Genomic DNA, 23,047 nt, shown 5'->3' with positions numbered 1-23,047 from the left:
GGCAAGTTTTAAATTTAGCAGATGTTATTGCGGGTGTAGCGAAAGGCTTGTGTGCCTAGCTCCAACAGTGCAGTAGTATCTAACAAAATCTCATATGTATATACTGTATTCTATTCTACTGTACTTTAGTCAATGCCACTCTGATTTGCCGAAGGGAGGGTGGGGGAGAGCCGTGTAAGCATAGTGGCGATCCAGTGTTTTACCAGAGCGAGTACTACAGTCAATGTGTTGCTATAACTTTGGTAGCGTTTTCCTCAAATTTTCTTTGTTAAAATCCCCAACTACAATAAATGCGGCCTCAGGATATGTGGTTTCCAGTTTTCATAAAGTCCAGTGTAGTTCCTTGAGGGCCGCCGTAATATCAGCTTAAGGGGGAATATACACGGCTGTGACTAGAACCAAAAGAGAATTCTCCTGGGTGGTAATACGGTGGGCATTTGATTGTGAGGTAATCTTGGTTGGTTGAACAAAATGACTTGAGTTTCTCTATGTTATCACAATCACACCATGAGTAGTTAAATGGGAGGCAGGTAGCCTAGTGGTTAAGAGCGTTGGGCCAGTAACCGGAAGGTTGCTGGATCGAATCCCCGAGCTGACAAGATAAAAATCTGTCTTTCTGCCCCTGAACAAGGCAGTTAACCCACTGTTCCCTGGGCGCCGTGGATGTTGATTAAGGCAGCCCCCCGCACCCCTCAGTTGGACAACTGACTAGGTATCCCCCTTTCCCTTATGAAAAATAGACCACCACCCTTCTTCCCAGAAAGTTCTTTATTCCTGTCTCTGCGATGTACTGAGAACCCAGCTGGCCGTATGGAACGGGGACAGTATATCTCGAGAGAGCCATGATTCCGTGAGACAGAGTATGTTAAAGTCCCTGATGTCTCTCTGGAAGGAGATCCTCTCCCTGAGCTCGTCTACTTTATTGTCCAGAGACTGAACATTAGCCAGTAATATACTCTGAAGTGGTGGACGGTGTGCCCGGCAGCATCTTGGAGCAGCCTCTGGAATAAGTTCAGTTGCCCTGGGGGGGTACGAACAAAGGATCCAATTTTAGGAAAGTCGTAATCCTGGTCGTAATGCTGGTGAGTTACCGCCACTCTGATATCCAGAAGTTATTTCTGGCTGTATGTAATAACACAGAAAATGCTCTGGGCTAATAATGTCAGAAATAACACACACAAAAATGAAATACTGCAAAGTTGCTTAGGATATAGAAGCAGAGCTCCCATGTCTGGCGGCGCCATCTTTGAGGTAGAATTACTGTCATGTTATTGATGAAGAAAAAAAAAAGATTTGCACCTTTTCTATTCCAGAACCAATGGGTGTGCCTGAGTCTTGTCACCTCTCAACTAGGTCAGCCGTTTCAACCTGGAACACTATTCTCCTGCTCTGGTCTGGTTCAGTCATTGCAGAAAGTCCTGAAGGGCAGGGGTGTGCTCTAACACAGCCCAGCTCTAACACCTGACTTAAATAATCTACATACCGAATCACAGCGATAGGCTATGATTGTAATCAGGTATGGGCTGTAACAAAAGCTTATACACACACTCCTGCCAAACAGTTGTTCAGCCGTTTAAGTCATTAATCTGAACAATTTGTGGGGGGGTTTTATCTAACGCATGCTCCACTCTCAAGCTGAACTTGTTGACTGATGCCATGGCGGGAGCAGCTGCAAACCAGAAGACTGCAGCCAAGGCAGCACTGGCCCACACCTGCCCTGTGTGTCGGGTGAGTAGTATTGGTTGGTACTGTATGAGGCGTTAGGTTTCTCTCCATCTGTAGGCTGTTGTACTGGCCTGTGAGGTACAGTCACATGTGTAGAAGTTTGTTGCATCTTATTGCATTTGTGTCAACATTGAATTAAATCTAAGCCAGATTGTTAACTTCCTACATTTTGTACTTGACCTTCATAGATGCAGACCCAAAGACATTCAAGCAAGTGTCCCACTCTCAAGTGGAGCATGCGTATTTGACCACTAGGCTTTAAGGTTATTATGACGAGTCCTCTGTGGGGCTCAATAGGGAGAAAATGGTAGGTGTCTTCTGCTTCCAAACGCATAAACAAGAGCCCATGCCGATTGTTGATATATCATTGCGCTTTTGAAGGGGGGAAAAAACCGCTGGGAAGTCATTTGAGACACTCAATTGGAGACATTTTGCTTCAAAAGCCACAGTAATAACCTGCAAATGAAGACTGGGAGATTACAGTCGCTCAGCACACCCATCAAACAGCTGTTTCCTTGCCGACCAGCTCCGGTTGCTGCCACCGCAGAGACCTAATAAAATGTAAACATCAACACCATGACAACAGCAGCACCACTGGTAGACAACAGTAAAGTTGGAGATGGACACACCAGACAGACAGCACGTACTAGTGGGCTAGGAGAGGGGACCGATAGGCTTATTTCACCACATTGTGGTGGCAGGTATATGAGAACAGTCTTGTATTGAATCATTCAATCCCAACAACAACTGATGCTGGATGGAATCAAGAACTAGTCATTCAACTCATTAAGACCAACAATCAAGACACTTCTATGCATCAATGAACACACATCCAAAGCACACTTAGGCAACACACACACACACACACACACACCACACACTGTGCTGGACATCATGGCAGCCAGAGGACCTATAGGGGAGACAAATGGCTCCTTCAAAAAGAGCACTTTCCAGTTGGCCTTGTTTTCCAGACCAGTTGCTCAACCGCCTACATCCAACAAGGTGTCCTATTTCATAGCCTCAGCAGGCAGGCGGCCTAGAGCAGGTGGGGAGGGCTAGTCAGACTCCCACAATCCCCTACTACGCACACACAGCCCATTGGGCTGTCCAGGCGTGTTGGGGGCATCACATGGTTTTAGTAAACAACGAAGGAAGTAACTGTGTTTGAAGGTCATAGAAAGAGGTGATGTGTCTCCAGGGTGGGGCGTCAGCCTGTCCTCACCTGCAGTCGCCTCTGAGTGACATGCCGCACTTCCCAAGTTTCCGCACCGATGACATCATCAAACGACTACCTTTCCACACACACACACACACACACACACACACCTCGCCCGAGCTCTCTCACCTCAGCGTGCATGTCCTACGGTAAGAGAATTAGAACACGGACGTCTTGGCAGGACAAGTTATTTTGGTGTAATTGACATGCTGCACTGCAGCAGAGGACCAAGACAATCTAATTACTTAGTACTGGGAAGAGGAAAGTGAGAAAGAGAGGAGTATGAAAGAGTGGAAGGAAAACGGTGAGAAAGAGTCTGCCACTATTTGGACAAAAGCGGACAGGTGTGGGAACTGGGGAAGATGATGTGAAAATGGGCAACATGAGAAGGGGAGGGTGGTAAGGAGGAGAACTCAGTGGCAGCAGCTGTGTCCGGTGCTAAAAACTCAATAGACGGACATGGAAAGCAGAACCCTCGTCTTGGGAGTTTGGAGCAGTCTAGAAACGCTAGGCTAGACAGCGCATCCCAAATGGCACCCTATTCCCTATACAGTGCACTACTATAAAAGGAAAAAGGGTGTAATTTGAGACGTAGATGCAGAGTACGTAGCCGGCCTTGAGTCCTCGACACGTCGGGGAAGAATCTGAGAAATCACCCGAAAAGGTGAACGGGGGGAGAAAATTCCCTCGGCTAATAATTATCTTTACAGTATCCTCGGAACAGCACGGAAAAGGGATTTCTCAATGGTGACTGATTATTTTATCTCGATTTCTCGGGTACAAGAAAATATTTTGTCAGAGAAGGGAGAGCTCATCTGGCCTAAAAGAGAAAATTAGACAGCCTTTGCTAGACCCTTGCATCAGAAAACAACCCAGCTTCATCCCACTTCTCTCTAAGCTAACAGCTAATGCTAGGTTAAATAAATACAAATGCTAACATATGCAGCTATGAAATCTCTATGAAACATTAGCAAAACAATGAATATCTCGCAACAGGAAAGCTAAGTGGTTGCCATGACAGCTATACTCATTAGGCTTACACAATATTTATGCTGTCGTTTGAGGTCAGAGTGACTCAGGCTGTGCTCTTCTGTTGACTACCATCGGCGTAGTTCTCCAGACATGCAAGGCCGCCTAATAAGAGAGTGACTCTAACCTAACGCTGCAACTCCATTACAGCAGAGACAAATCTCATGTTGGTCTTGCCTCCCTCTGGTTTCAATCAGGTTTTCTATAAATAGCCTCAACGATTTTACCTTTTTTTACATTTCTATTAAGTTACTGCCTTAATGACCTGACTGGTGTTGCATATGAGAGAGAGTGAAAGAAAGAGCGCAAGAGAGAAAAAGAGAGGATACCCGGACGTGTTTTTAAAGCACGTCCCACCATTCCAGACAGGTCTCCGGTGCAAACAGGAAAGCTGCCATTCAGCCTCCCCACGTCAACTAGCTTAGGGGTTATAGGGGGTGCCGTCCATACACCCCCCCCCCCCCCCCCAGAGTACATCTGGATGTATATCTGGTGAATTTAAGTCTGGATCAAATCAAACTTTATTTGTCACATGCGCCAACTACAACATGTAGACTTTACAGTGAAATGCTTACTTACAAGCCCTTAACCAACAATGCAGTTCAAGAAGAGTTAAGAAAATATTTACCAAATAAACTAAAGTAAAAAGAATAAAAAGTAACAGTAACATAACAATAACGAGGCTATATACAGGGGGTACCGGTACTGAGTCAACGGGGGTACAGGTTAGAGGTCATTTGTACAGAGTCCGGTGGCCATTTGATTAATTGTTCAGCAGTCTTATGACTTGGGGATCATGGCTGAGGTTAAGTTGGACTGGCTGGACTGGGGGTCCCTGGTGCCCTTTATCACCTACCCTGGTAGGAACTGGTGCCCTTCCCACCCACCAGGCAAAACTCCTCACACACTGTGTGCACACATTCTCCTTCATCAATACCATGGCCCCAACCCCCAAAGCAAACACTATAACCTCCCCTCTACAGCGTCAGTCTGTGCTCCTACCCAGGCCTCTCTGTGTCCTTGCAGTTTACTTACTCTATACAGCTACAACCCTCTCCGTCCAGTCTAGTCTCAACTCTGGATGCTTTCAAGGGCCATTCAGGGAGTCCAGTGGTGAGCCTTCCATTTTCTACCTCCCCGTGTATTTTTGGAAAGGTTGTTTTCAACACCGTCCCTCTCCTAACCCCCTCTCCACCTGCTCCTCTGCCCATTTGGGTAACTAAATCGTAAACAGCTGGTAGCGTCCTGTTTTCCTTGTGGAGGCAACTAATTTAGCCGGGTGGCCACAGAGTAGAATTCACCTTCAATGATACCACCACTGGTGGAGCAAATTTGTAGCATTCAATGTCATTCTGTGTAGTAAAACAGGTTTCAATGCATTTTACGGTAAGGTCTACACTTGTTGTATTCAGCGCATGTGACAAAGTTTGATTTGATTTCTGTGCAGCAAAGTAGGTTTCAATGCTGTGCAGTAGGTTTCAATACTGTGCAGTGCAGTAGGTTTCAATACTGTGCAGTGCAGCAGGTTTCAATACTGTGCAGTGCAGCAGGTTTCAATACTGTGCAGTGCAGCAGGTTTCAATACTGTGCAGTGCAGCAGGTTTCAATACTGTGCAGTAGGTTTCAATACTGTGCAGTAGGTTTCAATACTGTGCAGTAGGTTTCAATACTGTGCAGTGCAGCAGGTTTCAATACTGTGCAGTGCAGCAGGTTTCAATACTGTGCAGTGCAGCAGGTTTCAATACTGTGCAGTGCAGTGCAGCAGGTTTCAATACTGTGCAGTGCAGTAGGTTTCAATACTGTGCAGTGCAGTAGGTTTCAATACTGTGCAGTGCAGTGCAGCAGGTTTCAATACTGTGCAGTGCAGTGCAGCAGGTTTCAATACTGTGCAGTGCAGTGCAGCAGGTTTCAATACTGTGCAGTGCAGTAGGTTTCAATACTGTGCAGTGCAGTAGGTTTCAATGTTATTCTGTGTGATAACAAGGGATAGTAGGGAGAAAATAGGGACCGAGGGAGAGGGCGCGAGGACTCCTTTGGCCTTCAGTGACAATGTAAGGCTATAAACTACCAATACCCCCTCACCCCCACCTGTCCTCCCCCCTCTGCATGTGGGATATGGAGAGCGGAAGAGAGAGAGTGAGCCACCAGAGAAAACTATAGCTCCTGATTTACTAGGTACATTATGAGCTATTTGTTTGAGCAGGGCCACCAAACCGCTGACGCCTTGTCATCACAGGCAAGGACAAGGTGAACTTGGTGGTAGAGACAACAGACAGGGTTAAATCAATGTAACAAGGAGCCTGTGTGATGTGTGGTATATAAACATCTACGCAGATATGTAGTGTGTGTGTGTGTGTGTGTGTGTGTGTGAGAGAGATGTCTTACATCAGGGTACTCTTTTAGAGGCACAAAGAGCTTTTCCTGCAGATGAATGATTGGCCCCAGGGCCTCGGGTAATTCCAGAGGGTGTTTGTCTACAGGTCCGTTGGCTGTGTCGTTGTACATGTCTTTCCTCACTCTGTTGATCTCTGAAACACACAAGCACAGACAACACACGGTTAGAGGAGTGGATGCACAATTACCCACACAACAAAACACACTTGAAAGGCTATGGAAAAGTCAAGACAACGGCACTAGACACAAAACTAAGCAAATGGGTACGAATCGCCGTGAAATGGCACACAGATGGGTAGAAATGGTAGGATCAACTGTAAGCTTCCCCAAACGTGAAACTCATGAGCTGCCTATGGCCTTTATCATAACGCCCATTAACAGAATTCTTAAGTGGGCAAACAGGAGGTCGTGTGAGAGAAAAAACGGGAAATCAAATGCCCGTCCAACTGATTCGTTCTGGCGCCAACTGTGCGTTGAAAAGACGGTGAAGTACATATTTTTGGTTGAAAATATGTTAAAAAGGGAAGTACCGGGAGTGGTGTGGCGTATGAGGGGTTAAAGCCAACCCCCAGTGGTGGCTGGTCGAGTTAAATAGTGTGTAGGGAGCAGCAGCAGAGGGAGCATAGGACAGAGGGAGCAGCAGCAGAGGGAGCATAGGACAGAGGGAGTGAGCTAATCGTTCAGGGGGAGATGTCTACAGCTCAGATCAGCCTGTCAGATAAAACAACAGACGAGGCCATGCAGTCAGTTGATCTCCAGCGGGCATGTTGAGACAAGGCATTCATATATAAAAAAAATAGGCTGATAGCCTTTTACGGATGCATTCGTACCAGCGTTTAATCCACCAAAAAGGACAATTATTTGTCCTGAAGGGGGCGCTCTTTACATGGCTATAAGTCTATCTGCCTTGGCGCTACAGCAAGACCGGACACTATACCCCAATGCAACTACACCAGTCAGAGGACAGAACTACAGTGAACTAACCGTTACTACTTCTACGGTGAGCGCTGAGTAGATGGAAGCTTGCCAGCTCAATAGTGCCAGAAATGCACACTGGCCACATACTGTTTACGTGAAGTGTCATGGTAGGATGTCACGTGTCGTGACAAACAATGGACGCTATGCCTAAATGTAAAGCAAGCATCATGCTAAGAATTCTGTATTAACTTTGACGTTACCGCCCTTTAGTGAAGCCAGCCAAATCTGGTGTTATATTTGCTCTTTGTGAAGAGTATTCCTCAAGCGTGGTCATTCAAAAGTTTTCAGAGACACTAAAAAAACATAGCAAGTAACGAATTTTTGATGTGTGGGTTTCATTATCATTTGTCAGGGACTGGTCCAAATTCAAGTTTCACCAGACTCATTTCCATGACGAGTGCTAGCTAGCTAGCCAGCTAACTACCCAGGTAGCAATGAGGAATCGGACCAGAAGCACCCTCTTCCAGGGGACAGGAACTGATTGAATCGGCCCGGAATCGGGTGTCGGATTCGGCCCAGAATCAAAATGAATGACAGCCCAGAATCGGCCCAAATACAGCGGGTCGTTTCCGTCTACCAGAATTCAGCCGACTTTGCCGGCATCTTACTAGAATCGGCCCGATGCAAATTTAAATAAATGTATACAAAATTACCAGATTTAGTCATTTTAAATATTACAATTATATATTATAGGCATACAAATTATACCCATCCACCAAAAAAAGGAAACACCGTACACCTGGTGACCGCATTTGCGCCCACCACAGGGATCGCCACAGGAGTCGCAACAGAGCGATGGGACAAGGAAATCCAGGGCCAGCCAAACCCTCCCCTAACTCTGACGACACTGGACTAATTGTGCGGCGCCTCACGGGTCTCCCGTTCGCGGCCGGAACGGGTATCAAACTAGCATCTGTAGCAACGCAGTTTGCACTGCGGTGCAGTGTCTTAGACCGCTGCACCAGTCGGGAGGCTCCATCCAAAGTTAATACTTATCAACTGCCTTGCACAAAGTATAAAAATACTTCTTAAAACAGGACTCTTAAATGATGTAAATGTTAATTATATTTTTTGATCAAGGTAACAATGAGAAAATATGGAAAAATAAATAAATAATGAAATGTTAATTATATAAAAAGCAGCCAAAGTAATACATTTGGGCCAGATAACTCCGGAATGGGCCCGAGCTCAATCCCCGCATCCTAGCCATAAGTAATACTGCCAAATCAGCAGTGCCCTGACTCTCAGCCGGAATGGGCCCAGATCCACTGTGTTAGCTGGGTAGCTGTGTGAGTGTACTAGACACCGTTCACTGAGGATCAGCACTAATCCAGGATCCTTGGACTGTCCCTACGCTAAACGTTTACGGTAACCATTTTAAGCGTCAACTTGAAATGAGGTAGGGACACAAAGACTGTTCACTGGGGCAACACTTGGGGCGAATAGCTAAAAACCAATTCATTGAATATGTGTCCGGTTGTTTTCCAGCTGGCTAGCATGAAGCAGCTCAGTCTTCAGAGCCTAGGCACATTTTTTCTGGAATCAAAACAGTTTATCCTCCTTTCACTAGAGTAACAGTTTTTCCATAAAAAAAAACAAAAAAAAACAGGCCGATATATCGGTTGTTTGTGACTATTTCCATTCTAAAAGCAGATCCCCAAAATCCCATATCGGTCGGGCTCTATGGACAACCATTGGAAAGCAGCATGACCACTCTTCCTATGTCCGGCCTTGACTGACACACCTCTCCATTGGGCCCCGAAAAGTGACTATTTTATTACACAACCACCCTTTCTTAAAAATAGTGTCAGTACACTGATCCCAGGACAGCTTGTTGTCAATGACCAGCCCAAGGTATTTGTACTCCTCCACTATTGCAATGAGCTCACCTTTTATCAGTGATGGTGTGTGCATGGTAGTGTTCCATGTCCTTTGTTTTATGTATTTAAATATTAGATGGGATGAGACACACCAGACAGAAAAATCCTTCAGAGCCGGTCCGTGCTCCGTCTCATCCCCTAAAGGCTGAGGGAACAGCGGCCATCTGAGGGAGAGGGGTGGAAGGTAACCTATCTGGGGAGGGCCTCAGAAAGGCAGGGCTTCTATTTAAGCCTCCTCGTGAGAATACTCTATGTCAATACCTGACCCCGAATGACAGGGGAGGGAAATCACCTCATAACCTTCAATGTTAACATCAAAAACCACAGACTCGAGAGCACTAACTTGTGTTTTCTTTAGGTTTTAATTTTTATCCCCTGACAAGGGATTGACAGGTTGTAATTGATGAGGTTTAACACCCACACAATCAAATATGATTAGGCACATCTGGCATGCAGCTGGGTAGAATCTCTACAGTGGGAAGCATCTGGGGGATGCACAAGGTGGGGCTGGGTACACACACACACACACACACACACCTTACCCAACCTTCCATTACAACATACTCCTCCATGGGTCACAGAGTGTACAGGCCCAGGTCAGACCGCTGAGATCACATAACTCCTCCCTATTAGCATGACTTCGTGAAAAATCTATTAATCTGTCGATATATTAATGGGGGGAGGCGGGACTGCTAAGTGGATAGGTCCCTCCCTGGAAGGAGGACACAGCTTCTTAGGTCAGGCCAAATGAAATCAGCAGTTCAATGTTGAACAATTAATCGTTGGCCTGGCCTTAGTTGAAATGTCCAATCGTCTCCCAGATTTGTTGGAGTGAGGAAGGGATTCAGTATACATACAGTACCAGTCAAATGTTTGGACACCTACTCATTCAAGAGTTTCTTTATTTTTACTATGTTCTACATTGTAGAATAATAGTGAAGACATCAAAACTATGAAATAACACATATGGAATCAAGTAGTAACAAAAATATATTTTGTATTTGAGATTCTTCAAAGTAGCCACCCTTTTCCTTGACAGTTTTGCACACTTGGCATTCTCTCAACCAGCTTCATGAGATAGTCACCTGGAATGCATTTCAATTAACAAGTGCGCCTTGTTAAAGTTAATTTGTGGAATTGATTTCCTTCTTAAGCCAATCAGTTGTGTTGTGACAAGGTAGGGGTGATTTACAAAAGACAGCCCTATTTGGTAAAATACCAAGTCCATATTATGGCAAGAACAGCTCAAATAAGCAAAGAGAAACAACAGTCCATTACTGAGACATGAAGGTCAGTCAATGTTAGGGCTGGGCGGTATACCTTAATTTACTATATACACACACACAGGTATTTATGCATGGAACGGTTTGGGTTTTTACTTTACCTTCTAACAGTATTTGAATGTTGTGCGTTTTAAATGTGAGACGCCGTGTGTAACGTCCATTTTTATTGTTTACTCCGCTACTTGAGTCATCCCTCTCCTCTCTCTCTCTCTCTCCATGCCGCTTTCCCACAGACCTGGTCCCACCCCGTCACTCAAGGAGCACATGTTGTTGCTTGACCACGAGACACTTTTGTTCAGTCTGCGTGGTCCATGCAGCACATGTTGATGACAACGATGTTGTTTCCACTTTAATATTAATCCACAAGCGTTCTATAATTACAATATTAGTGTTTCTTACGTTTGCAGAAATCTAGTTTGTATTTTCTTAGCAAGTTGAGCTAAATCGTGTTAGCCACTAATGCTAATCGCTAGTTAGTTGACTAGCTAATAAAAGTACTGAGTCAGAGCAAACGTAACTAGCTAATACAGGTACTGGTGGCTTAAAAATCAGCATGTTGTTTGTGCAACAGTATCTTCTATATCAAAGAGAAATAGGCGAAGCATGAATATGTTGGCTATATTAATAAATATTTAATGTAGACAAAGATTATAGGGTACCCTAGGAAACACTAAACATCACTTGGGTTCCTACCCTGTCACAATAACTGGTCCATGGCATTCTCATTCGTTGTCATGTCAAATACTGTATTCAAAGTGCCAACTATTATTTATATTCTAACTATAGAATTATAATAAACATTCTATTTCCATGATTGCAAAAGTTCAAGTGTTTTGATCTAAATCACAAGATTTGCAACATTTGGTTAAAAATACAGCCTAGTATTTTTGCCCATATCATGGCAGTGGGGAAATGATCTCAAATAAGTGCAGGAAATTGAGAAATTGACAGACATGCAGGAAATGATTTTAGGTTGAAGTTGAATTGAACAGTATAAAACAATCAAAATGGAGAAAGACCCATTGAAATAATTTAGAATATATATGTATGTGTGTTGCATGATGTATTACTCAAAGCAAAATTTTGAACTTTTATTAAATCAAAAACATAAAATACTGCCATAACGTCAACAATTTGAAAAACACCATATGATATATTTTGGCCATATCGCCCTAGTCAATGTGGAACATTTTAAGAACTTTGAAAGATTCTTCAAGTGCAGTTGCAAAAACCATCAAGCACTATGATGAAACTGGCTCTCATGAGGACCACCACAGGAAAGGAAGACCCAGAGTTACCTCTGCTGGAGAGGATTTCATTAGAGTTAACTTCATGTTCAAATTGCTGCAAAGAAACCATTGCTAAAGGAAACCAATAAGAAGAGACTTGCTTGGGTCAAGAAACAAGAGCAATTGACAGACCGGTGGAAATCTGTCCTTTGGTCTGATGAGTCCAGATTTGAGATTTTTGGTTCCAACCGCAGTATCTTTGGAAGACGCAGAGTAGGTAAACGGCTGATCTCCGCATGTGTGGTTCCCACCGTAAAGCATGGAGGATGTGGTGTGATGTGTGGGGGTGCTTTCCTGGTGACACTGCTTTATTTAGAATTCAAGGCACACCTCCACAATCAACCCAATTGAGAAGGAACAGCAGCCAACAAGTAATCAGCATATGTGGGACCTCCTTAAAGACTGTTGGAAAAGCATTCCAGGTGAAGCTGGTTGAGAGAATGTGGGCTGGGACCGGTGAAGTGATAAAAGGTAAGGGATTTGTATGACGGCCAGGCAACAGACAACCCACCCAACACAAATAGTTACATTCCTCCCTCTACTCTGGCAAGAACATTCCCTTTTCATTTCCTGTAAAAATGTCACATTAAAATAAGAGGCCGGGCCTTCAGCCCAAGACGTGCGCCATTTGACAACATCCAATTTCGTCGTCGCCAAAATCCTTGCGCCAAGTCTTTTCTCAAAAGCAGGGCTCATCTAAAATTATCCCCTGCCTGGGCGCTGTCGATTAAATTATTTGTCTTTGTCCACCCTGGAGACGTGTGTCTAGTCAAACGGCAGAGGGGATTGTGAGAGGAACATTCAGTCGGAATGGAAGAGAAAGGAAAGAAAAAAGCTGGAAAAAACAAAACAAAAAACTGGCAGTAACAGAGGGTAGCACTCGAAGAACTGTGATGGAACAAATTCAGCTGTTGCAAGTTTCTCTAGAAGTTTCTTCAGTGCTGTTTAACACCCACACACAGAGGCACACCCACACTAGCTAGCACGGTGCCATCAGAAACTACTGACTGCGCGTGTGTGTGTGTAAGGTTAAATCAGGTAGTAATAAGTCACTCTCCCTCCTTCACCCCCAAGGTCTCTCTCCCTCCTTCACCCCCACGGTCTCCCCACTCAGATTCTGCCTAACCTACAGCCCCCCATGGTCTGCCTACCACCCCGGTCTGTCTAGTGCCTAACACACAGTAGGGGATATCAGCGGTCTGCTCTCGACTCCTGATATGACGGGAACTAAATAACACTGTCGACTTGAGTGGTGGGAGGAAGACAGTCACAGTGATGGAGAGAACACAGACAGAAACACACACAGGAGACTTCTGACAGCGTTTGACGTGAGACTCTTCACTGCTTCCAAAACACCCTAGGCCTCAGCTCTCACTCCGCCTTCGGGTTTCTGCACTTTTCTTCTCTCGTTCACAGTTCTAATAAAATGTCACACTCCCAGGTCTCAGAGCAGACTGCCCTTCTTGAGCTACGGTGAAGGCTAGATACATTTCTACTGTTGAGGAAACTAATGTTAAAGGTCTAAGACCAAACAAGTGAGAAAGAGGTTTGACGGCATTAGGATAAGGGAGGGATAGTTAGAGTGACAGCATACAGACTAATATCCTGCTTGACCAGGACATCAATAACTAGGCCTACATGACCTCCTGACTGTTTTCAAACACTTCCCCTGAGCAGGACAACACAGCACTGGTCAACCAAAAGCTAACATCCAGATTGACTTGATTTAGGACTACTTCTAGTCTTTGGCAGTATTTTGTCGGCGCACAACAATGACAGGAAATGTAACGAGCCCAGGATTAGACAAGGACTGTCTGTCTACGTCTGACTGCCTTCCTTTCAAATGTTATATTGAGCCTGAAAAGTGCTACCTCGAAAGGGAGGGTGAAGAAACTAATCTTTTTTTAGGAGGAGCTGTGTTGAACGTTAGCCGTCTGATCAGTCTATGAGGCAGCATGGACCACATAGGGGGCAGCGGTAGTGCTATACTGCTAACCCATGTACTATGGAGAGTGACAACACAAAAGGCACACACCTGAAGGGGGAAAAGCTTGATCGCTGACGGCTAGCGTGCCACACTGTCAGTCCGCTTTAGTCCTCCTGTCCTAAAATCCCCTCTTTCTCCATCCCTCCCCCGCTCATTGAGCCCGCAGAGAGCTAATGCTTTTCTCCCCCTGCTGCCGTTCGTTCCTAGTAGGCCAATTCCTCACATCACTCAGCAGTAAGAGATCAAATTCTCACCCACACATGAACTAACCCCCCCCCCCAGGGGTTTGCAGAGCCAGGAAATGTAGGCTCCGACTAAAGGCAAAAGACAAGGAAATAATAATACAATGTGCTTTACATGTGAGCACTGAGCAGGCTGCATCTAGTGGAGTCTCTCTCTGTTGACCCAGTGAAAACACAATCAAGTCTAGTCGTAGAGTAAAAGGGTAGGCGAGACAGGAGAGGGAGGATTCAGTCATGGAAAGCTTATAAAGGAGGGAAGGAGAACATTATTTGTCAGAGGTGCAAAGATGATAACATAGGGCAGCAGTTAAAAACACTGCAAAGCGGCATAGGTCTCTAATTCAGTGTTCCCAAACTATGGGGAGCAGGGGACAGAGTCCCCGCCCCAAAAATAAATAAACATTTCATTTCAGGAACTCAGTCAGGCTTTCAACTTGCTCTTGAAAGTTTTAATATTAGACTGCACAAGGTGCAATTTTGAAACTGGGTAGTGCATCAGTTTTCATCGTCGTGTCAGTCATTGCAGACCTTAGAAAGCTAGTTCTAACTTGTCAGTAGGCTTGGGCGGTATCCAGATTTCCGTCCTTCTCTTAATCCGTGTTTTACGGTTTTACCGGCATAGGACAAGGGGCCGCTAAAAAAAAACGCAAGAAAAGCCCAATGTGTATCTATTACCAGAATACTAACAAAATTAGCATAAACTTACAGCGTAATCAGACGCTGTCAACTAAATGCTAACGAACAAAAACGAACAAACTAAAATTGCAAAGAAAATTCAGCTCATAAAGTTACAGAAGCATAACTAGGTGCTACCGAATGTGGACATTTACAAGCAAAAGGTGAACCAGAGAAATTGTGCAAATGAACAAGTTGTGATGCATGCTTTTCTGAAGGAAGAGCAGCATGTGTACACGGAACAGAGGAGAGAAGACCAGAGGAAGAGCAGCATGTGTACACGGAACAGAGGAGAGAAGAACAGAGGAAGAGCAGCATGTGTACACGGAACAGAGGAGAGAAGAACAGAGGAAGAGCAGCATGTGTACACGGAACAGAAGAGAGAAGAACAGAGGAAGAGCAGCATGTGTACACGGAACAGAGGAGAGAAGAACAGAGGAAGAGCAGCATGTGTACACGGAACAGAGGAGAGAAGAACAGAGGAAGAGCAGCATGTGTACACGGAACAGAGGAGAGAAGAACAGAGGAAGAGCAGCATGTGTACACGGAACAGAGGAGAGAAGAACAGAGGAAGAGCAGCATGTGTACACGGAACAGAGGAGAGAAGACCAGAGGAAGAGCAGCATGTGTACACGGAACAGAGGAGAGAAGAACAGAGGAAGAGCAGCATGTGTACACGGAACAGAGGAGAGAAGAACAGAGGAAGAGCAGCATGTGTACACGGAACAGAGGAGAGAAGAACAGAGGAAGAGCAGCATGTGTACACGGAACAGAGGAGAGAAGAACAGAGGAAGAGCAGCATGTGTACACGGAACAGAGGAGAGAAGAACAGAGGAAGAGCAACATGTGTACACGGAACAGAGGAGAGAAGAACAGAGGAAGAGCAGGATGTGTACACGGAACAGAGGAGAAATGTAAAACCCTAGTAGGAAGCACAGGTAAAAAGAAAAATGGCAGCTGTAGAGACAACTCACCCAGAGCTCTGACTTCTGGCAGAAAGCCATTCTAAGATACCTGATGGCGAACATTTAGTAGTGAAATGCATACAAGTGTGACTTCATCACCCCATGTGCTGCACAACAGAGACTCACCGATAGACACAGAAACCTATGAACTCACCAGCTCCCGCCGTCTCCCGCTGTGCTGTTTACAAACAAACACGTGTCTGGCTCAACTGGGGAACTACGATAATCTCAATCATGTTAAATAATGTGACAGGTGAAATTAACAACGCAATCTGCTTCATCTCCTAACATATTACACAAGTTGCCTGCAGGTTAACTTAAAAAGTATCTACACATTTAATGAAAAACCATCATGACATTTCCCATATACCCTGGAATACGGTCCAGTGTCCAGATCTACTAGCCCATGTCAGCTAATGTTTTTTTTTTTTTAGCTCGGTTCATTTTTTTTGTAGTGTTCCGAGTCACTCAAATATTACATGAAAACGCGTAAGTCATGGCAAAATGTGTTGAATTGCAGAAAATGACCTTTAAAATAGTATTTTTCCCACCTAAAAAAAAATTTGAACCCACCCCATGGCAATCATTAGTACATGTAAAAATAGAGTTCCGTCGGGACGTTTTAATTGCTTTGTCCTCATCCTGCCGCAGCATTCTGGAAGCTGCTGTCCTCCTGACCTCCCTGAGCTCTCACATCAGGTGTGCGTGCGCGTCCCTCACACTAGACAACAGGAGAAATGTATGGGTGATAGGTCTCCCCAAATATCACCCAACCCTCTTATATAAATTCATTTTGCACCGAAACCTTAAGAGTTTGACGCACCCGTGAATCAATTGAAGTAATATAATAAAATAAATCCCCATCAAAAATCTGTCAGTTTAAGATATACACACACTATGAGAAACACTATATAAAATTTGGGTTCCCGAGTGGCGCAGCGGTCTAAGGCACTGTCTCAGTGCTAGAGGCGTCACAACTGTATCACAATTGGCCCAGCGTCGTCCACGTTTAGCTGGTGTTTAGCTTCCCCGATCAAATTAAAGTGACGTTACTCTGAAGTGGAAACATCTAGGAGCAACAACGGCTCTGCCGCAAATTGGTAGGCCACAAAAGCTCACAGAACAGGACTGCCGAGTACTGAAGCGCGTTGCACGTAAAATACGTCTGTCCTCTGTTGCAACAATCACTACCAAGTTCCAAACTGCCTCTGGACACAACGTCAGCACAACAACTGTTAGTCTGGAGCAGTTGAAACGAGTTCTCTGGAATGATGAATCCCGCTTCACCATCTGGCAGTCCGAATCTGGGTTCAGCGGATGCCAGGAGAACGGCTACCTGCCCCAATGCATAGTGCCAACTGTAAAGTTTGGTGGAGGAGGAATAATGGTCTGGGGATGTTTTTCATGGTTCGGGCTAGGCCCCTTAGTTCCAGTGAAGGACAGCATACAATGACATTCTAGATGATTCTGTGCTTCCAATGTTGTGGCAACAGTTTGGGGAAGGCCCTGTCCTGTTTCAGCATGACAATGTCCCCATGCACAAAGCGAAGTCCATGGTTTGTCTAGATCAGTGTGGAAGAACTTGACTGGCCTGCACAGAGCCCTGACCTTTGGAGATGAATTGGAACGCCGACTGCGAGCCAGGCCTAATCACCAAACATCAGTGCCCAACCTCACTAATGCTCTTGTGGCTGAATGGAAGCAAGTCCCCACAGCAATGTTCCAACATCTGGTGGAAATCCTTCCCAGAAAAGTGGTGGCTGTTATAGCAGCAACTCCATATTAACGTCCATGATTTTGGAATGAGATGTCCGACGAGCAGGTGTCTACATACTTAGTCATGTAATGTATCTGAGACATCCTGAAAATCTGTCTTCTCATGTAAACATCTGTAGCAGCCGAACGGTTTGGCCAACAAACTAATACAACAGCTCGGAAAAGACGAGACTCACGAAAACAATGTTCTCCGTTTTGCTCTACGATCCCCACAAGTGTCACAGGACTCGTCTGAAGATAACTCCTACAAATGAATGGAAGTACAGAGGTAGTTTTGTGCCAACAAAAATGAAGGGGTTAAATGTGTTTCTACAAAAACATTTCCTGAGCTGTCTATCTCCTAGATATAGGACACTTCAAAACCTTATGATTTACTGTCTTTGCCATTTATGAATGCGTTATTCAATGCATTTCTATGGGCTATAGTAATGGCCAAATTCAATATTGAACTTTTTTTTAAATATATCTAAAGAGGTCCTAAAAATCACTAAATGATCCAATGTATGACCATCTTAAAACATTTCCATATGTTCGCTTAGTAGACCGACACACAGCTTAGACTTTGAGGCTAATGAAAGAATATGCAATTGTAATTAGACAATATTAGTCACATTCTCATTAAATAATCTGTGTCTCTTAAATTCAACATATTGAGCGATAAAACTGCACAGTTTTGATTTGTAAAGTTCAAATAGATTAATAGTCTTGCACATCACAATATATCAATGTCAAACATCATGACATTCGATTTAAATCATATAAAAACGTCCCAACCATAATGGTCGATTGTGTGTGGTATTTCCAGGCGGTGCGATCAGCTTCTCTGGCTAAAGCAGCTTTAAACTCTGATTACTGGGCATTAAGCCCCTAATACCCGGCACCTGAGAACAAAAGATCCCAACGCCAATTAAACCTGAGCCCTCTGACCCGGGCAGCCCCTCTCACCCCTTCTCACCCGGGCAGCCCCGCTCACCCGGGCAGCCCCTCTCACCCCTTCTCACCCGGGCAGCCCCGCTCACCCGGGCAGCCCCGCTCACCCCTTCTCACCCGGGCAGCCCCGCTCACCCGGGCAGCCCCGCTCACTCAAACTGGTTTCACCTAATCTACTCTGAAATGTAAAAAAAAAACTTGGATAGGTTCCAGGGAGACAGAGATAGATCATGTCTCCCGCTGCACACAGGAGCAACGAGAGCAGATGAGGGAGAGGCAAGGACGGCACATGACCGCTACTAAAATACACACCCGTGGTGGTGGCTGAGACGAGCCTTCGCTGAGGTACAAGTTTTTCCACTTTGAAGTGGCGCACTTTAGCTATCACAAAGCACAGCGGTGAACGGATTTGGCCTTTAATGCAATCCCTTCCTTTTATTCAGTCCAGACTACTTGGTCCAAAGTGACACTCCACTTCAACAGTTAAGGCTTTGCGGCAGAAGGCATGAGAAAGGGTTCTTTAAAGAAGGTGAACAAAAATATAGTATGTGGGCGGTAGAGCCATGAAAACGTATTTCTGCTCTTATCAAGGACCCACAGCTGTCTCGTCGATTAAAACCTTTAGTGCTATTGTCCCTCTATGATCCGACTTAACGGCCTATAGGCAGATGTTTCCGTTCATGCGTGAGCGTTCCGTACTGAATGTTCGAAACGCCCAAAACTGTACAAGTCTTCACATTTTCAACATCAACAGGGAGAAAACATCTTCGGAACAATTTATACCAGCTATGAGGATGCATAGATACCACCATTTTGTTAAAATCAGGGCACTTGCAAAAAAAATAGCACAAGATGGATGATGGCAAATGATAGGCAGGCCTCAACCTTCTCAGACACACAGACCAGCCTATCCCAATCCCTGAGTCAGGGTCCGATGTAATTGCTGGCCTAAAACTAAATGAAAGCACTAAACGGCCAGTGAAATGCATGACACTGCAGTTTCCTGGGCCAGCAGGGAGAGATTTACGTTTGCAGGATTCTCCTAAGCAGTCAAAGTAAAAACCTCCGGCGTCAGGTCTTTGAGCAGATAGGCTACTCAATAAATGACTGGAGTAACAAGGCCTCTCAATCCTCCTCTTCCCTCCGCTTCTCTCCTGGGCCCGAGTGAGCCAAGGAGGACGACATACACAACCACACAAATTGGGTTTGATTGTTCTACGATTTCCACTAGTTCCCTACACACACAGTGACAAAAAAAGGGCAGGGACAAAGCCCACCTTGAGTAGAGAACACACGCATCACGTCCAAAAAGCAGCAGGTTGCGCTCTATGGTCGCCAATAATGAGTGTGTGTTGAGACGCTTATGTAACGGCAGAGAAGGAACACTGAAAACTGGACTGTTCGGTGTACTGTGCAGGTCCAATGTGGATCATTTCTACTGACTCCCCAAAGCACATGCATATACAGAAAATAAACAGAAATGGTGGGAAAAAATTAACTAAATGAGGCTTCGGTGTTTGTAGCCACGGCTCTCCAGAGAGGCAGAACACAACACACAGAAATAACACCGGAGGAGCAGAAACTGTAAAAATAACACCAGGAAATAGTATCTAGCCATTTAAACAAACTTGAATGTTGGAGATGCTAGCCTTAAATCTCCATTCCTCTTTCTTCCTCCCCTTCCATTCCGACAGTAAGCCAGTGGTGGCTGTGATTGGGTAGATGCAGTGTGTTGGTGTTGTGATGGAAGACAGAGCCATTCTTTATTAACATCTCAGTGCTTCTGAGGTTGCCTAGCAGCAGAAAATCTGCCGAACATGATGTGGCTTAACGTGACTCTTGGCATTGGCGATGGGTTGCGGCAGCATGACGAATTCAATAGGATGTGTCATAGCCAGTTAGCATGTCGATTAGACAATGAAAACAGACAGACACAGGAGGACTGGAGAAATAACTGCCACACATTTGGATCCCACAGCTTTGGTGAATCTCTGGGCCGTGTGAAGTTCCACAGACTAAAATCAGCCTGCTGCCGTCTTTATTTCCTATATCCTGTTGGCAAAAAAAACTATGAGCAGTGAGATTAACCCTGGTGTGTCTGGGGAAGTCTGACTGGACAGCCAGAGAGTAGGAGAGGCCCTGGGACCATTGACTAAAGGAGAACTTAGCAAATCTAGCAATTTTGATTAATTCTCAGCCTAAAGTCATCACAGGGGAGGAGCTTTGGCCAGATCTCCAATTCTTGCAAAACAAAAAGGCCCAAATCTGGACATTTGTGTGAGCGGTCCTAAAGACAAGCTCTCCTCCCAGTACCAAACCCATTACCACATCTGAAAACCACAGAGAGAACAGTCAGTCCCCGGATCTCTGCAGAGCCATTAAGCCCTGCAGCTAAAATCAGAACAGGGGACCACATGTGATGTGGAACTGCTTTATGGGGCTGGGTGCCAGTGGGGGGCACAGTATCAGCTCAATGAGGCATGGGAGTGCCCGTTTCCCGAACGGAGAGGGGTCTACAGCGCGAGCGCCTTGTACTCAGGAGGGCCGGCTCAGTGCATAATGGGCTCGTTCTTAATGGCCGCCATGGGGGCAGGTGTTCATTACTCTCTGCGTGGAAGTAATTTAGGAAGACACCCTGGGGTGATCACTTGTTATGAAGCCCAATCGCCCAACAAGCCGCCATTACTGGGCAATGGAAAATAGGTCTAAGACACGCACAAAACACATATACACGCTGCCCTTGACATCACTATTGTGTCCCTCCCATAGGCAACATTCATATAGAATAACAGTAATACAAGGGAGGTAGAGCTTGATGCCAATACTAACGGTCCACTCAGCAAGTTCTGCAAATGACGCAATTCACCAGCTCAGAGGAACTAGTCAGTCATTCTAATACACCCAAATGCAAACATCTTAAAAGACAGAACTTTTACTGCTGATTTGCTCCCATCGAAAAAGGGTAGGATATGTAGCGTTAGATTGGAAAGCGCTGCAGTAGTCATTTAACAGAGTAGCTTTCAGGGGAGAGGTGTCAAACTGTTTCCATTCGTCTGTTGGGATACTTTTTTGGGAAAACCCTTTAAGCAGCATAACAAAATAACCAACACATGCAGCCACTGTCGAGAAACTTGTAAAAGGGTGCAGAGATGTGACACAGTGACTCAAACTGGGGTATTAATCTCACGAAACACACTCACTGTTTATTATCAAGGGAACTCATTCCACCTGCCACTGAATTTGTGCGCACAAACAAATGTAAGACCTGCACTGTGTGCTCCACTCTCCAGACTCACTCCCTTGGTTTATGTTAACCCACTTCACCACGTTCAGTGTGTCAGCTGATCCAGCAGGACACAAACACATCACCACCCCCTCACCTAATTCAGTCTGGCCTCAGGCACACACCCATACTAAAACATCAGTGTGACTGCTTTAGAGGAGAATACAGGATATCTGCTGTAAGTATGCTAAGATATGAGATAGTGAGAACAGGAGAAAAGGAACAGAATGTTGGTCTGATCGTGTGTCTGAGGAGAATAGACAGAGGCAGACAGAAGACTTGGCCCAGTTGTTTTCACTGGAAGGCTTGTAAGCAATCGCCTCATAGTCAGGGGAAGCCTTTCCTCTCAGTGTTGGCCGGGGTAGAGCAGCAAGGCTGTGGGGGAGGGGCGACACTTCCTGTCAATTAGTACAACCAGACTCCTCAAGACTTCAGAGAAGAGTCATCAATGTTATGACAATGACATCAACTTGAAAGCCAGGTGGACTGCAGGCTTTTTGTGCCTCTGTTGCTTTGCGTTCATTGCTTGTGTCAGGCTGAAAACAAACCTGGGAAACAGTCTCTCTCAGACAGAACCAGGAAGCCAGCATAGCCCCCTCAGCCACACAACAATGACAGGAAAGGTCCAGCTGTCAGAAGAGGAAGGAAGAAACGTCCCTCTCAATGTGCCAAGAACAGATAACCAATGCCCTGCTTCCTCCCAAGCATGAACCACCCTCACGTCATCCATCGATCTCCACCAACAGCCTGTCATAGACGACTAATTATTTCCGGCCCAGAAAAAATAATAATACAAAAAAATAATAATAATAATAATAATAATACAAAAAAAAAAGACTTCCCCTTAACTTGTTAGGGCTAGGGGGCAGTATTGACACGGCCGGATAAAAAACGTACCCGATTTAATCTGGTTACTACTCCTGCCCAGTAACTAGAATATGCATATAATTATTGGCTTTGGATAGACAACACCCTAAAGTTTCTAAAACTGTTTGAATGGTGTCTGAGTATAACAGAACTCATTTGGCAGGCAAAAACCTGACAAGGTTTCATGCAGGAAGTGGCCTGTCTGACAAGGTGTTGTTGTTCTTGCTTCTGTTTATTGAAGAGTCAGGATCTTAGCTGTAACGTGACACTTCCTACGGCTCCAATAGGCTCTCAGAGCCCGGGAAAAACCTGAACGATGACAAGGCAGCCTCTGGCTGAAACACATTATCGCCTTTGCCAAGTGGCCCATCAGAGGACAAAGGGCTTAGGCTCGTGCCCGAGTCGACCCAGTGATATATTTTCTTAAGGCTGTTACCTAATTGCAGATTCCCGGTCGGAATATTATCGCTTTTTTACGAGAAAAATGGCATAAAAATTGATTTTAAACAGCGGTTGACATGCTTCGAA

The 23,047-nt window shown here is 45.1% G+C and overlaps 1 protein-coding gene across 5 annotated transcripts in view; it reads right to left on the bottom strand.

The window, feature by feature from the left end:
• qkia (QKI, KH domain containing, RNA binding a) overlaps positions 1 to 23,047 on the bottom strand; it is a 104,930-nt gene that overhangs the window by 65,344 nt on the left and 16,539 nt on the right. For all 5 annotated transcript variants that reach the window (XM_029730705.1, XM_029730707.1, XM_029730706.1 and 2 more), the window contains exon 2: positions 6,356 to 6,498. In XM_029730705.1, coding sequence (XP_029586565.1) covers positions 6,356 to 6,498 — 143 coding nt within the window. The remainder of the gene's footprint in view (positions 1 to 6,355; positions 6,499 to 23,047) is intronic.

The sequence above is a fragment of the Salmo trutta genome, chromosome 33 (assembly GCF_901001165.1).
Source record: "Salmo trutta chromosome 33, fSalTru1.1, whole genome shotgun sequence".
NCBI classification, from domain to species: Eukaryota; Metazoa; Chordata; class Actinopteri; order Salmoniformes; family Salmonidae; genus Salmo; species Salmo trutta.
This window is presented reverse-complemented; position numbering and strand designations above follow the sequence as displayed.